The 16,844-nt window shown below is 37.3% G+C and overlaps 1 protein-coding gene across 2 annotated transcripts in view; it reads right to left on the bottom strand.

Moving 5' to 3' along the window:
- Positions 1-16,844, bottom strand: part of MBD5 (methyl-CpG binding domain protein 5) — a 398,748-nt gene that overhangs the window by 18,014 nt on the left and 363,890 nt on the right. For both annotated transcript variants that reach the window (XM_090279601.1, XM_090279600.1), the window contains exons 10-12: positions 10,640-11,659; positions 8,863-9,068; positions 3,903-5,111 (exon numbers count right to left, since the gene is read on the bottom strand). In XM_090279601.1, the coding sequence (XP_090135727.1) occupies positions 3,903-5,111; positions 8,863-9,068; positions 10,640-11,659 (2,435 nt within the window). The remainder of the gene's footprint in view (positions 1-3,902; positions 5,112-8,862; positions 9,069-10,639; positions 11,660-16,844) is intronic.

Genomic DNA, 16,844 nt, shown 5'->3' with positions numbered 1-16,844 from the left:
CTTTACTAATTAGTGTTGTTGAGTGGGGGGAAGGGTATGAAGGAAGGTAGAGGAAGAAAATCTGAGTTTACATTTTTTAGAAACTCTGGGGAGAAGGGGATGGTCAGGTTCACTTAACAAACTAAAGCTTTGAAATGCTTCCAAGTCGAACTTCTGCTTGAAATGAACAGCTAATATTAATTTATAATCAGATATGCCAATTTGTATAATGTGCTGAGGTTTATAAAAAAGTTATAAACTATTTCATTCACTGACTATATTCTTTATAATCCTTTTATCCTCAACCTGCTTAGTAAACCCTGTATTCATGGGTAATGCATAGATAAACACTAATTAGGGAAAAAGACCACAATTCCATAACGGTGGAAGCCAAATTAAACCAGTTTATTTTACACAGAGAATGAGTGAGGAGGCTCATTTTTTGCTGAGCCTCTTTTGTGTGCTGGATGATCTATTTATGGTATCTTGTTTAATTCTTGAAACATCATTCTGAGTAGGAATTAATATTTCATTTCAGAGGTGCAAAGAGAGCAGCTCTGGGCTATTAATCTGCCCACCCAGGACCATTTTGGTAACTGGCAGAGCTGGGATTAAGTTTATGTCAGAATCCCAAAGCCATGACTCCCTCACCACACCTTGCTTTCTCCCTAGTTCTCCGTAGCCTGTGCTCATGCAGTCTTTGATGTTGAGAAATCATACTTCTTAGGAAGTAACCTCAGAAACTGCAGGACATTTCTAATGACTTATTTGTAATTCTGCTACATGTCATACCCCACGAAGACTGAAGCTGCCTTTCTAAAATCATAAACTGAACAAGTCATTTACTATCATGACCAACAGTTGGTGAAAGCATCCACTTGTGGACAACGTGAAGGTGGAGGTCTCAGCCCTGGCAGATATCAGTGCTCCAGCCCCAGCACTGGCCTCTCAGTCCAGAGACCGCTCACTCATGCTTCCAGAAAACACGACAGGTGCCTGGTTTGCTCTGAATCAGTAACCTGCTATCCTGTCAATTAATTATTTATTTTTTCCTACTCGGCCAGCTTCCAAAAAAGAATTGGGAGTGGCTTGCTGAGAACAAGCACTGCCACAGAAAATAAATGATAGGTTCGTGGGATGTGGGGTGGTGGTGGGGAGATAAGATAGTAAATCTGTTCTCAAACTTGAGTTAACATAGCTTTTATCTGCTAGCATCTGACAAGATTTTGGATTAATTTATTTTGGTAGACATAGAAACAGTATAAAAAACTGAGAGGTGAAGAAGGTTTTAAAGGATAATGTATAAGAAAATTGTCTAGCAAACTGTTTCCTCTGAGATATTACAAAGATAAACACTAGGGAAAATGGTCCCTTCCACAGTTGTAAGCTGGAATTAATAAGATCTTACTATAATAACCAGATTGTGTGTGGAGTCAGCCTCTGCCCTTCTCTTTCGACTTTATTGAAATGTCAGGCATTGCCGCAGTATTTAGAAGGAGCCCAAACGTACTGCTTACCTTTCTAAAAGCAGAAGCCTGGTTATTAATGTGCAAGACTTTACCCAACATTGCTGAGGACAAAGGGGCTTGATAGAAATAAAATTCACAGCATACTTTGTTCACTTAAATAAGAGTACAAATTTTAAAAATGTTTTACTGGAAATCTTTTCAATAGATCATGCTTTGTCTTACACAGAAATTAAACATAGCTTAACTTTTTCCTGATGAACCAGGATCACCAAGACATCAGGCCAAGGCCATCTGGCTTGAAGTCAGACCTGCGTCTGAAATTTTGCCTTTGTTGGTGTTATAGATCAGGAACACTGTTTGGCTAGCTGAGCATCATTAAATAAGGTATGAGGAAGCCTTTCCTTTGTTTTGTGAACTATAGAAGAAAAAGGATTCTTTGTGCAGTAGCACTTTGTTTCTCACGTGAAAAACTGAGGTAGGCCCTGAAAAGACCCAAGGTTTTAAAAAATGTTCAGTGCCCTAGAGCATTCAAGGCTGTTATACCTTGCTTTTTAATGATAGATAAATATTTCATGTGTTATTAATGTTTCATTAAATATATATTTTCAGTTTTTCACCTCTGATCGTGTGCTTCGAATTTTTTTTTTCTGAATTACTAAACATATTTGTAGTGTATCCTGATATTAATGTTTTGAGAATGCAAAACTACAATGTCAGCCAATGGAAGGGGGGATATTTGAATTTACAGAAACAATTTTATGCTTCCAATTAAGTATTCATCTATTGTTTACAATAAGGAAGAAGAATCTGGATTTTTGGAAATGAAAACCAGTTGCTTATTTAAATGAAGGAAAAGAAATGTTTCTTGGACTCTTAGATAATAATTAAAAAAAAAATAGGTCTCCCCAAATATAAGTGAGGAACTCAATTTTAGGAGTTTGCTAACACAGACTAATTGGAAGATTAGGAACATTGTTTAATGTGAAATGTGTTGAAGGTACATGCTTCTATTCTCCTGTGGACATAAAAAGATATTTAGACAAGGCATTTAGGACAGGAAGAAGGTTTCCAGGAAAGAGAGGGAGGCCTTAATCTTTTCTTCAGTTAAGCTTTTGTAAAACGGCACTTAAAAAAAGACTTGGTTTCATTTGCACAGACATTGTAAAACAGTTCAATGTCTACATCTTGTATTTGCAGCAGTTCCATTTATATCCTAAAAGCCCAATTTTGCTGTTTCTAATTATTTTTGAATAAACTGTCAAAAATATTTAGGTTTATCAACCTAAAGAATGTTTGTCTGGTCTCAGAGAGATTAGAGAATAAAATGTTTTGTGAATAGGAGTATGGAATTCATTTTCTTATCAAACGTAGAAACATTATGCCCAGAATGTATCCTGACAAGTATATATTAGGCATTATAAGCAACGGGTTGAAGGACCTCCCGGTCATTTGGAGAAAGACAATCCTTTTATTGTGCTGGCAAAAATGTTTTTGGTTTCCTGCCATTAAACCTAAGTGCCAGTGGAGGTTTGAGCAGAGTTAAAAGAGCTTCACACAATATACTCTTTAAGAGAATAATACTATATACCTGGAAGAGTAATTTTTATTTCCTAAGGAGATGAAAAATTATATGTTTTTTCACTATGTGTGGGGAATACACATTATCATCTCCTCCTGGCCATGTAAATTTTTCTACTTTAAACATCTTGCATATTTCTTGCCTAGGGAGTCACTTCTACCAACTGTGAGGGGGGGAAGAGAGACCAGAAGACTCCTACTAATTTCTTCTAAATTGAATGGTAGTTTCATGGAGTTTTCATTTAATTTATATGATCAGATTGTGTTAAGTAGAACCAGACTATGGGGTTAAACATTTCCATATGTTATAAAGGCCCAGAACTTTGCCTGAAAGGAGACACCATTCCGATTCCATACGTTACCTGCTGTTTCCAGAAATGGCTGCAGCTCCACCCGATTGTACCCTCTCCCCAGGCTAAGGGTCCCATGGAAGCACACAGAGGGAAAGCTGTGCCCTGGAACTTCCTGCTGCCTGGGAGCACTCCTACCCCTGCCACACCCCTGGACTCCAATTGCTACCAGATTTTTTCCCAGTCACTGCCACTTGCCTTCATCCTCTGTGTATGGAATGAACTAGGTAAATGCAGGGAAGGAAGGCAGAGTTAACAAAATTCTGTAAATCTGGCTCCTGGGTCACAACCTCTCTGGGTGTTAGTGGAATCTACAGATGTTTTACAACTCACCCCTTGACAATATGACATTTTGGTGACTATAACCTTCCCCTCTTCACTTTATGCTCCAGAAGTTTATGAGACCTCAGTGAGTCACGGAGAATCCTAATTTCAAATCCAAATAATCCAAAGTGATGATAACAAAAACTAACGACTGATACCAAAATAAAGGTTAGTATGTGACAATGGATAAAGATTGGTATACCTTCCCTTCCTCAGCGCTTTGTTGACATAAACTGTGAACGTCGTCTTCTCTTACTAATTTGCCAGGCCAGGATGTCAGTCCCTTGATTTGGCCCCAGACCAAGTCACCAACATTGAACGTCCTTGGCCTATAATGTATCAACTCATTTGAAGAGGGAGAGTCTGGATTCCGTAGGTCATCTTCACTGCTAATGCTTTTAGCGTCTGAAGGGCTAGGCACACATCCATTAATGCTTTTGGCATTAAAGTCTCCATTGTAATGGATGTAGTCTTTGACCAGAGAACTTTCCAAACTATTTGAGGAGCTTGGAGACTGTTCCTCTAGGACCAGGTCTTGCTTTGTGGTGCTCAGCAGCTCTCCAAAGCCACGGCTCTGCCGCGGTCTGTTCCCGTTAATGTGTGTACACCTTTCCACAGTGTTCTCCAGCCTCTCCTTAAAACTCATCATAGTTCTTTTGTAGTTATTATACCTGAAATTTTCCTCCAGGATTTTATCCCCTTGACAGTTTCTTGGTGGTAACAGTATTGGGTGCCGTTCCCCAGGCAGAAATGGCAGTGTAGAGACATTGTTGGCCCTTTCGTGACAAGGACTACTGTGAACATGGCCTGCATGATCTAAAAAGTCCTCACACTTCCACCTGCTTCGCTCCCCTCCAGGGCTTTGCTCCCCATCCCACTGCTTTTTCGATGTGTGGCAGCTCACGGACTTGAAATAGTCAAAGCTGTCTCCTTCGTTTGAGTTTTTTCCATGGTCCAGACTCCTGGGCAGCCGCGTCCCCCTCGCGTTCCTCAGCCTCCCGTCGTGATCGACGCTGCCCATGTTCCGTCCATGAATGACCGCACTGACAGCACTGGGCAGACTTAACGGGTCACCGATTGAAGCAGTGAAGGCACTCATGGCGCTCAGCGCTGGAATGGGGCTGATCTGAGTCGTGCTGTTGACCGCTGTGGTGATGACGACCTGCATCCCTTTGCTGGCTGCATCAACAACTGCCTTGTAAATGGCGTCTACAGAGGTGTCACCTTGGCCACCCACAACGAGGCCGTCCTTCATCTGCTGACCCAGAGATGGGTCAATCCTCGGCTGCAGATCACAAGATGTATCTTGGAAAAGTGGGAGTGTAGAGTTCGGATTCTCAGGAAGTGCTGTGAGCCCCGGCTGAGTGTTTATTCTTTTGTTTAGGAGAGCTGCATCTTCCTGCATTCTCACCTTAAACAAATAGACAGGAAGCAGTGAGAAAGAAAAAAAAGTTTTTGAAGACCTCAGAGAGAAAGACATAATTTTAAAACCTACCAAAAGACAAACAAATATAACAAGGAAGGAAATGTAAAGAAAAACACAAGACTCAAAAGTGAAATAAAAAGCCACTCTGTATAGAAAAGCTTATGTCTCGATTATATCTGGGTACTGTTTCTTTGGTTAAAATCATTCAACAGATTTAAAAAAATAATCATAACTAAACATGCACTAGAAAAATTAAAAGTTGAGGCTGTTGGGCCTAGTATGTTTTAAGGTGATGACTCCAAGTATTTAGTATCATTACACATTTTGCAACTTGGGATTCAGTCAGAACACTACTCAAATTACAAAGGGAACCAGATTTTGAAAATGATTTCTACTGAACTAAGTGAAATATATACAAAATAAACATACACTCCTTTCTTAACAATAAGATATTTCTGGCCCTGGCTGGTGTGGCTCAATGGATTGAGTACTGGTCCTCGAACCAAGAGATGGCCTGTTCCATTCCCAGTCAGGGCACATGCCTGGGTAGTGGGCCAGGTCTCCAGTTGGGGGTAAGTGAGAGGCAGCCACACCTTGATGTTTCACTCTTTCTCCTTCCCTTTCTCTCTCTCCAAAAATAAGTAAAATCTTAAAACAAAAAAAGATATTTCTGATACAACACCAAAATTTTAAAGTCTTCAGGTAGGGTAGTAACTCCTGCTTTTCAACCTTACCAGGCCATCAGCTGGGGGACATCCCATGTTTTCAGAAGTGACAATGGCTTCCTACAGAAGTGGTTCTCAGTTGGGAAGAGGGGAAGCATGGGAATGTCCACCAGGAAAGAGTATCATGGTCAGAACAGGAAGGATGAGTGCAGTTGGAAAATGTCCCCGAGGTTATTCTAATTTTACCAACCCCATCTAAGAATTGCTGCTCCAGACCTTTGATACCCAGGATTTTTCCTGCGGTGACCACTCCCTTCCTGTTTTTCCATCTGTCCTCACTAGACCAGAACCTGGGACCCATCCGCACTTCAACCACACTTACCAGGGAGAATCCCAGCCCTGAATCAATTCAACTGCCTGCTTCATCTATATCTACAGTGAGGATGCTGAGCATCTGGCCTCCAATTGCAGCTGGGAGCTTATTGGTTCCATCAATCCTGTGATCCTCCAGTTAGGCAGTGCTCTCCTTCACCACTGTTCAATTCTTCACCCACTTCCACAAGCCAGCTGCTATACCATCTCCTGCACCATTCTTAGTAGATGGTCTTACTTGACACAGAAAATGGAGTTCATAGGTTAAGAATTCTCATAATTCTTACACTGTGTTCCTCCCTGCCTTCTGGCTGCACATCCTTCTCTGCAACTATATGTGCCCCCAATACTGTCCTGTTTTCCAGTATAAGAGGGGCCCCTTCTGCTCTCTGAGAGTAAGCTCTCTGTTTATGCTATGAACCCCAAGCCCCTTTCCAGGGATCTTGCCTTATCTATTAACCCTTCTATTCTTTATGTTCCATTTCTTCCACTTTTTTAAAAAATTGAATTTATTGTGGTGACACTGGTTAATAAAATTATATAGGGTTTCACATGTACAAGTCTATAATACATCATCTGTATATTGTATTGTGTGTTCACCACCCCAATCATTTGTCCCCCTTTTCCCCTCTTCCCACCTCCCCCAACCCTTTTTCCCTCTGGAAGTCACCATCTCTCCAACTTTTCTGATCTCTTTTCTTTAGCAACTATGGACATGGCTTCTCTATTTTAAAAATTGGCATTCAGTTTGTTCCTGCCTCAGGGCACTACCTTGTTTTTCATAATTAAGTTTTTGAAAGTTTTTAACTCACTCTTTAATTCCTAATCTTTTTCATCCTTTCACCCATTGCAATTTGGCTCTTGCTCCTACTACTCCATGAAAACTGCATTCCACCAAGTCACTGGTGATGTCCTCATTGCTAAATCAAATAGTGTCTCTTCAGGCTTTACCTACTTGTTTTCTAGGTGACATGGTTAAGCACTTCCTCTTCCTTATAAAATTATATGTCTAAGAATATTTTCTCATAGTCAAAAAACACAAAAGTTTTCTTCATCACTACACCCCATCTAAACCTGTACTTTCCCATCCCACTCCAATCCCATTTCCTTGCAGACACTTATTTTTAATACATTAAAGTGCGCAGATGAATATCTGGTCTGCCTTTACTCCCACCCACCTTCCCTCCCTCCTTCCCTCCCTCTCCTTCCTTCCTTCTTTCCTTCCTTCCTTCTTTCTGTCTTTCACATAAATGGTATATTTCATTTTTCCTCTGCAATACTATAGTACTGGAGCCTTGCAATCTTGTGGTTCTGTTCATATCAGATTAGATAAGCCTAGCTAACTTTTTAAACTATTAGATAGATGAATCTACCATAACATATTTAACTATGCCCATCTTGATAGACACTTAAGTAGTTGTAATGAACATTCTGAATTGTGCCTTTTTGTTCACATTTGAAGATTTCTCTAGAATAGATACAAAGAAGTTAAATGTCTGGGTCAAAGAGCACGTGTATTTAAAAACCTGATAAGCTATCTAATTACCCTTCAAAAGGAACGTATCAGCATATAGTCAGTCAGACCAACAATATATCTGAAAGAATCCATTACCCCACACCACTGTCAGCAAGGCATCATCAATCTAATGACATATTAGTGTTGTAATTTATATAACTGATTATTCTTTTCATGTTCATTAATAATTTATCTTTCATTTTCTGTGAATTGACTGTTCATACCTATTGTTCACTTCTCTAATCAATAATTTGTTTCTAATTTGTAGGAGCTGTTTTTGTATTATGTCTATCAGTTATTTGCTATTAGTACTCAATATTTTCTTCCAGGTTGTCACTTGTCAACTTTGTTTAGAATATTCTTAATCATACAGATTTTAAAGGTTTATGTATTCAATTCTGTAACTTTTTTTTACTCCATGGTTTTTGTCTTGCTGAAAGAGCCTTCTCTAACCCAAGATTATTATTTTTATTTTAAAGATTTTATTTATTTTTAGAGAAAAGAAGGGGAAGGGAGGGCAAATGAGAGGCAGAGAAACATTGATATGTGAGAGAATCATCAATTGGTTACCTCTCACATGCCCCCAGCTGAGGACTTGACCAGCAACTCAGGCATGGGCCCTGACTGGGAATTGAACTGTGACTTTTTGGTCTGCGGGACGACACCCAACTCACTGAGCTACACCAGTCAGGGCCCAAGACTATTTTTAAAATTTCTGTATTTTCTTCTTATATTCATTTAGTGTTACTATTTCCAACTAGCTCCTAGCTCCTAAATCTATCAGGGATTTTTTCAGTTTGTCCAACTAAAAGAAGACCATGTGGCTGAAGCCAGGGCGAGAGTAGGAAGAGCTGGGGCTAGAGAGTGAGGTAGGTGAGGCAGGCACATTAAGGGTGTGGATTTTATTCATGAGAACAATGGGATTAAACCTTCAAAAGGGTTTAAGAGGGCACCAAGATCAGTTTTTACTAATAGCTCCAAAAGGACCACCGACATGCTTCAGACAAAATAAAAACTTTCACACAAAAGACTAGGATGTCTAGTATATTCATTATTGGGAAATGGCAGTCAGTCGAGGTAGAAGAGCACGTAACGTCCTTCTTTTGTCTTTTCCCCCAAAGTAAGTGTTCAAAAAAACCTCAGACATTGTTTTCTACTAAAGTAACCCAGGGAAGAAGAATACCTGAAAGTTCTGAAACAGACAAGCCATGGGGTTACTGTTAGCTGGGCAAGGAATTGAGGACTGTCCTTGAAATGCCTGGAGATTCTGGTAGCCCTGAAGAAGCTGCTGCTGCTGATTTGGAGGAAACATCTGATTGTTGTTTAACAGCGACTGTAGATGAGTCAGTTGATGGTTATTCAAAGTATTGTTTATTGAGGACATGTCACCTATAGTTTGAAAAACATAAAATGTAAGTCAATGTGATTCTTTGGCCATCTTATACCTATCTTTGTGCCTGACAATTCCTGAAACAAGGACTAAAAACTAGACTCACATGATCATTTTTCCCTTTTCTCCTCAAAGTTTTACTAAGTGGTGAGGAAAGAGTATTTTACTATTTAATTTCATCTTTCATAATTAGGCTTTTTTATTTTATATCATGAAGAAACTACTCTTTGCTCTATTAGCCAGTCCTTATATTGAACTTCAGTGTTAAAAAATTCCTTGAGACTATTTTTATTAAAGCATCTACAATTAAAGGCAGAAATTAGTCCTAAACTGTTTTAGCAATTGTAAGTATTTGACCAGATGATTAAAATGAGTGGCTCTGATCAGGCCTTATTTACAAAATTTAGTTCTCAAGTCAGAATCATCAATAATTACCACCAAATAAAACTGGATTTGGTCTGGAAATATGTATTTTGTTTTTAAGTAAAAGTTGGCCACCTAAAATTAAAATTGTAAATAAAGCTAACAATACAAAAGAAATCATTGTCATGATTATTAAAAATAAATATTATATAATCAGGTAGGATTAGTTAATAACTAAATTTATATTCAAAATTGAAAATAGACTTGTTTTGAAATTACACTTAAATTATTTTGAGGATGATGTCATAGAAATTGTCCTGTAACTTGAAATATATAAATCTATTATGATTTTGGATTATTTACCTCCATTGATTTCAATGCCAAATAGAACTAATTAGACTGTATTATAAAGGTGGCCATAACTGGGGAAACATGTATATATTTACATACAATGAACATACCCTTGACAATATCAAGTATATCTGCCAATGTTTCCAGACTTTATGGAAACCATCTCTATACTTTATATTATAGTTACCTGATTCAATCAGTTGAATATACTTGACATTATTTTCTAACATTTTTATGATAAGCAAAGCCTACATGAAGGATTTTATTTATAAGCCATAACATTTTAAAGAATAATACTGTCTGAGAAAACCTAGTAGTAGCTATTGGGGCTATTTTCTCAAGCTCGGGCAAACTGTAATTTTGAATGTTTGTATGCCTTGTTTCTCATTTTTCTGGATAAGTATTTAGTTCTGTTTATTTAGGGATCGCCTGGAAAAACACTTCCTCAAACTGTTTCCATCCACAGTGCAGCTGCTCATACTAACCCTGTGATGCCACACCAACTAAAATTCAAATAAAAGTTATTTTTAAGATGTACCTGTGCTTCATTATTTGAAAAATAAGACTGTACTTGGCTTAAGAAAAGGATGTATAGGTTAGGTTTAGGTGGCATCAGAAGATAAGAGAAAGCAAATTAAAATATTTAGTATTGCTAGAATAGGAGAAAGGAAAAAAGCCATTTTCATGTTTGTATAACTATGGTTGTATGTGGGTGTTATATTTAGTTCCTTAAGCAAGCTGTGACATAACAAAAACATTTTTAAAAATAGTGTGACAAAATGGACTTTTTAAAAAGGAGAAAATAGAATTAGGAAAACGTTTCTTTTGTAAAAATTTGTGAAAATATTTAACTTACCAAGCAAACCTGTCCCCAGTAGAGGGTTAAGTAGCTGTGGCACCACAGAGTTACTGTTGAGTTTAGCTGGACCAGGTGTGTTCCCAGCATTATTAGATATATTCAGCAATGTTTCTGCCATTGACACCACTGCTGTCCCACCAAGTGTTGAGACAGTCAGTGCTGCCACTGCTGATGATGTAGTGGTAGTGGTTGCCTGGGAGGAAGTTGCTATGGAAACCTCTGGATGATTAGCGGTGTTGGCCGATGCCGAGTTCAGGACACCTCCCAACAGCTGGGGATTCAAGGCCATTAATCCTGAGGCCCCAGTGACAGCTGGGAGGAACAGGGGATTACAAGTAGTGTCACTGCCTGCAAAGCTTGGTAAAGGGTTCCCCAGGGGGCTGGTTAAAAGGGTCTCAGCTTGGCTGTTCTCTGACTGATTGCTTGGCAAATGGTCTGGTGGGGCTGTCATCTGTGTTAATAAGGGTAAAGGGGTATTTTGCTGTTGAAAAAGATCTGAGATGGTCAGATTGAAAGATGGCAGGGGAAGCATGGCAGCTGCGTGGGCTTGGTTCTGAAGCAGGGCTGCTAAGAGCTGAAAGTGAACAGGCTGCAATACCTGCCCATCCATGTCACCGGAGAGAAAAGCTAGAGCAGCGTTTACATTCGGGTTGAGAAAACCTAAGGGGTGGAGGTTGATCTCAGACTTGCCTTCTCCTGCTGAAGGCTGGAGGATATTTAATAGATTCTGGTTTAGGAGATGCTGTTGATTCACTGGCAAAGAGATAGGTAGAGAACTGAGGAGGCTGGGGTTCAAGGGGTGTGCAAGATGGTTGTTTGAAGTGCTGTTGGATGGAAAATGAAGTGCATGCTCCTGGCCAACAAAAGGAAAGTCACTCCCGATGGACAGCTGGCTCTGCAGTGGGTTCCCAGCTGCAGTGGTGACTATGACGCCGTCTTGAAGAACAGATGTTGTCTTTGTGATGGCAGGGTGGTTGGCGCCAGCTATGGCAATGGAGGATGATGGTCCTGAACTGCCTAAAATGAAAAACAAAACAAAACAAGAACACCGCTTATTAATTATGGATGTCAAGGAAGACAACCTCATAAAAATACATTGAGAAACATTTCAATTAATTCATTACACGTCACCTTTACTGGTTTTGATCAGATTAATTGTGATCAAAGATGGTATGCTATATGTTAATGACACAAGTTTAACTTTATACTTCCTAACCTACTTTGAAAATAAATGCATTGGAGAAGTTTAGTATATTAAGAAATAGCTGTTTCTGACTATCAAATAGCTCGTTTTTCATAGCTGGACAAAGTGAAGATGGAGGAAGTTCTGTAGTAGTTCATTCATTTGTATTAAATAAAAGTAAGAAGTATTCATTTTTAAAAAGATTTTGGTCTTTATGTGTAATACTAGTACTTGCTTTTAGTGAAAAAATAACAAGAGTGTGTAGAACAGAAAATAAAAATTATCTTATTTCAATATTTTAATGGATAGTTTTCCTACCTCTATATACATATATACATACCTGTGTGTATATATATACACGCACACATACCTGTATACACACACACATACACGTATGTTATATATTTCAACAAAAAAGGAATCATGTTTCATAATTTTTTCATTTATCAATATATTTTAAGTGTCTTTCCATGTTAACTCATTTAACTACAGAATTACTTTACTAGTCTCATGTATGAATACACCATCATTTAATCAATCAACAATTGTGATATTTTGTTTACAATCTTTTACATCCTAAGCAACACTTTGGAAACATTAACTCATCTTTGTCAATATGCTCCATTCCTTTCTAAGGTTACATTCTTCAAAGTGCAATTCCAAGGACAGCAGCATTTATATATATTTAAAGCTTTGAATCCATATTGTCAAACTGCCCTCCAGTGAAGTTGATCAATATATATTCAATTTACATTTCTATAAACAGTGTACGGCATTGTTCATTCTCACCAACACTGTATTGTATTATTTTAAAATCTTTGCTATTTTGATAGCATAAAGGTACTTTGAAATCATGATTCCTTAATCAGACCAGTCTTCACCCAAATAGCATTTTTAATCTTGAAAGTCTTATTTATGCAAGAAATGAAAATTCTGGGAATTTAATATTTAAAAATATAAAACTTTGGTTATTATAATTGTTTTAATTATTCTCAATCCAAGTTGCACAATAGAACTACCTGGAAAACTTCAAAAGAGAAGAAAAAAGTGATGCCTGGGCCCTACCCAGACCAGTTGAATACTCATCTCAGGGGTACATACACCCTGAGCAGTAGTATCCTTTGAAATCATCCTGGTGATTGCGATGCACAAGAGGTGGGGTGAGAAGGTGAGCATCACATTCTGTTGAAAAGCAACTTATAATCATTCTTTCATAAAAGGTTTCCCCCAAAACAGATGCATTGTTTTAATATAATACATGCATTTGACAAATATTTATTATTACAAGCATATGCATTTAATTTATATTAAAATATAAACATGTATATGGTATAATGAACAATAGCAGTGTCACTGAAAATCTAAAATAACTCAAACATTTTAGTGCTCTTCTATGCCATCATAAGAAATTTTATATTTGACCAAGCTACCATTGAGGCCTTGAGCAAATACACAGAAATGTATCCATAGTTATAACAGTAGTACAAATATAACTTTATATTCTTCCTGTTTTCTCATAACAGAGTAACACAAGAACTTTTCTTTTTTGATATATAGACTCTATATTAATATTTTTAATCATATAGTGTATGGATTGATTATATTAGTAAAACATTGTGATAAAGTTTGGCATTTATATTTGATTTTTTTTCATTATTATATACAGCACAGGATGAACATCTTATTGCATATGATACTTCCCTACTTTTAAATTTTTCCTAAGAAAAAATTATTATCAGAATCAAGAATAGGCAAGTGAAGACTTATAATATGTAGAAGTCTATACAAATAAAAGGAGTTATCATCATCATTACCAACAACATTAGGAGATGTAGTTAGTAGTCGTAACGTGGTAATAGTAGTTAGTATAAATCAGCATATCCATCAGGCCTCATAGACTATCTCTATAGCACAACTTTGCAATTTTTCCCAGATGTCACATCTGCTTTTTTTTAAAGCTCTCAGTTTTTCCTTTACAGAATGAGATTTAAAAACACCCTCTGTTTGAAAATATATAAATATTTATAGAATATTATCATGAAATAATAACTATGTTCACAAAGAGTGGGGTAATAACATCAAATACTGAAGTAGGCATATGGCACGCAATTCTTTAAACATTAATTCAGATTTCTAATAAACAATAACATCTTAAACATTTCAGAAATCTTGCTGTTATTTCTGTAAATAGGTACACTGCTTCATTTGCATTTGCAAACCGTATTTTTAAACAAGAGAATAAAAATTCTTCTTTATGGGTAATCACTATCTGAGGCCTTTCCTCTATTTGCTTAGTAATAATGATATATTTACATGTACAGATCACCATCCCTCTAACCTCAGTCAGAGCACATTTTCAAAAACTCTAGCATGTATGTGGCAAGATAGAAGAAGGATTTCCTTAGAGGTTATTATTTTTTTAATTTTTGTAAGAGAAGCATCCAAATTTAAGATTCAAGAAAGCAGCCATTTGGGGACACGATTCTAAAAGTTCTCCATCTACATATTTTTGAGGAATGACAATAAAGAAAATACAGCTACTCTGGGTGTATTTTTGCATTACAAACAACAAGATGGTGAATAGCACAAGCTTCTTAAGGGTAATATGTAGAACAAGTTCTATTTTTTATTTTCTCTAATTTTCAACGGATGAGTTTGACAATCAGGTATACTCTGTTGAATAAAATCATAGAAATGATTATAGAAAAACAAAAACCAAACAAAAAAAATCACACACAACATCCTGCTCTTTCCTACAGGAACTCAGTTTTGGCAAAGTCTGGAACACACAAATCTCCCTGTCTCTCTTTTTCTTCTCTCAAGTATACATTTATTGGAAGCTTATTATGAACCAGGAAATAATGCTCTTTTCATATAGCTAGTGCAACGGTAATAGCTAAGAGCTATAATAGGTATATAACAGGAAGGCAATTGTAAAACTGAAAGTGTCAGGGAAAACTAAGCTAGTGGTAATATTTGATATGGGATTTGAGAGTGGAAAAGGAGAAAGAAATGGCCTCAAAGTAAAAGCAAAGTATTAAAAAAAAAAAAAAAAAGACAAGAAGGTAATAAAATGCGTGAAGGATAATAGATTCTTACATACTCCTGAAACGAATGTGTCTGAAAATACCATATGCTGCTTTCTCAGACACCCTGGCCCTCCCACCCATGATTAAACATGCTGCCTTAGACAAGAAGTGATGGAATTTGAAATCATCTTTTTAAACCATTAAAGGTAAGGGCCACTTCTTATTTCCCTCTGTATTTCCAAGACCTAACATTTTCTCACACATGGTTGGCATTCAGAAAAGTGTTTCTTGGTCAGATTAACTTATGAAGAAGTTCATAAAACTTGCACTCATTTTCTAAAAATCAGATTGTCTGCATTTGATGCTGTGTGTGTGGCATGCATGTATGTGGAGGGAGGGAGAGACCACCACCCACTGGTGGAGAAAGTAGTAACTGCCTCTCCAGTATGTTGGTCCAAGGCCAGGAGATGAGATGCTGGGAAGGAGATGGCCGGAAGGTGCCAAGCCGAGTTACTTTAGAAGGCTCCCAGGTGCTCCAGGGAGTTAAAATCACCTTACAGAGGAAGAGGTCCATCACAAAGTCCTCAGTTCTTAAGGTCACTCATGAATGACTGGGGTCATTCAGAGGACCCTGAATTTTCATAGCTGGGGAGAAAATGAAGGGTGCTTATTTTTTAACCATTTAATCTTGAATAAGCACTCTTTGGTGAAGCTACTTCATAGTTCTGCATGAACACCTTGTGGTCTGTTGAAGCATTTGGAGAAAATGCTTTTCTTCTTTCCTTTTTCTTTCTTTTCTCTTCTCTTTTCCCATCCTGCCTTCCCTTCTTCCTGCCTACCCGCCTGCCTTTACTTTGTTTGGCAGCCAAGATGTTTCATGCTTAATCTAATGAAAGGAACAGTTAAGAGTTTTTGAAAAAGCAAACTATTCATTAACCATTTAGCAGTTAAATAATCAAAAGGCAGCTGGGAGCCTGGAAAAAGTAAGTTGGAGAAGTCCTTTAATTGGAAAAAATGATTATTTCATACCAGCCAGCCATACCGCAAACTGGCATTATTTCTTTTTCTCATTGTCTCTGTTGCTTTTAAAGAAGTAGGAGAGAGGCTGGAAAGTCGCCCAAATAAACTATCCTGGTGTGAGATCATGTACGTAGACCCCCAATCAGAGACTGAATCTGGTACAATGAGGAAAGGACTTGCCCACTAGGGTAGATTTCCAGATATAAACGGTAGTCTTCACCACACACATATAATTTATAATGTGTATTTGTGTATAAAGAAATAGCATCAGGCCATTTTTTTGAAGAATTTTTAAGGCTATTTTCCTACGGTTACTAATTTTCATTATTGAGAAGTTTATTTGCCTCATTAAAAAAGCTTTTCAAAAGAAAGGTAATGTCTACTTCTTTAGGTTTATTTTCTTTGTCATGAATATTCTTCAAGTCATTGTTCATATTATGCTGAAGTCTTTTAAAGCCAAATATTAAGTATTAATAATAGTTTAATGCCTTTGTATGTGTACAAGAGGACATTAAACTCATGCCAAATAGACCAATAAGTTGTTTTTAAAATGTCATTATACTAGCTTAATCTGTATCTCCAATTTTGAATAAATAGTACTTTGTTAGAACACATTTTCTAAATTGATATGTCCAAATACTAATTTTTGTCCAAAACCAAAGAAATGAGTCCTATAGAAAGAACTCCTTTACCATTTAACCTTTACTATTGCTTTGGCAAATGTACTTGAACTGCACACAGTCATTGGCAACCCCTAATGAAAATGAAGCTTCCAGAGACAAGAGAAAATATGCCCTGTGAGTCTAACAGATATGATTCACTTTCCAATCCAATGGAAATAGTAAATTTTTTTCCTCTATATTTAAAGGATTAATTTAAAATTTGAAAACCAACTTTTATGAGAAGTCTCTGTGTTCCAACAAGACATTATTTTCCCAAGCTTTAGTAATGGATGGTAACAGGTATTTAC

Source organism: Furipterus horrens, unplaced genomic scaffold (assembly GCF_987537825.1).
Source record: "Furipterus horrens unplaced genomic scaffold, mFurHor1.1.pri manual_scaffold_1, whole genome shotgun sequence".
Classification (NCBI taxonomy): domain Eukaryota; kingdom Metazoa; phylum Chordata; class Mammalia; order Chiroptera; family Furipteridae; genus Furipterus; species Furipterus horrens.
The sequence above is the reverse complement of the archived record's forward strand: the minus strand, read 5'-3'. Positions and strand labels throughout refer to the sequence as shown.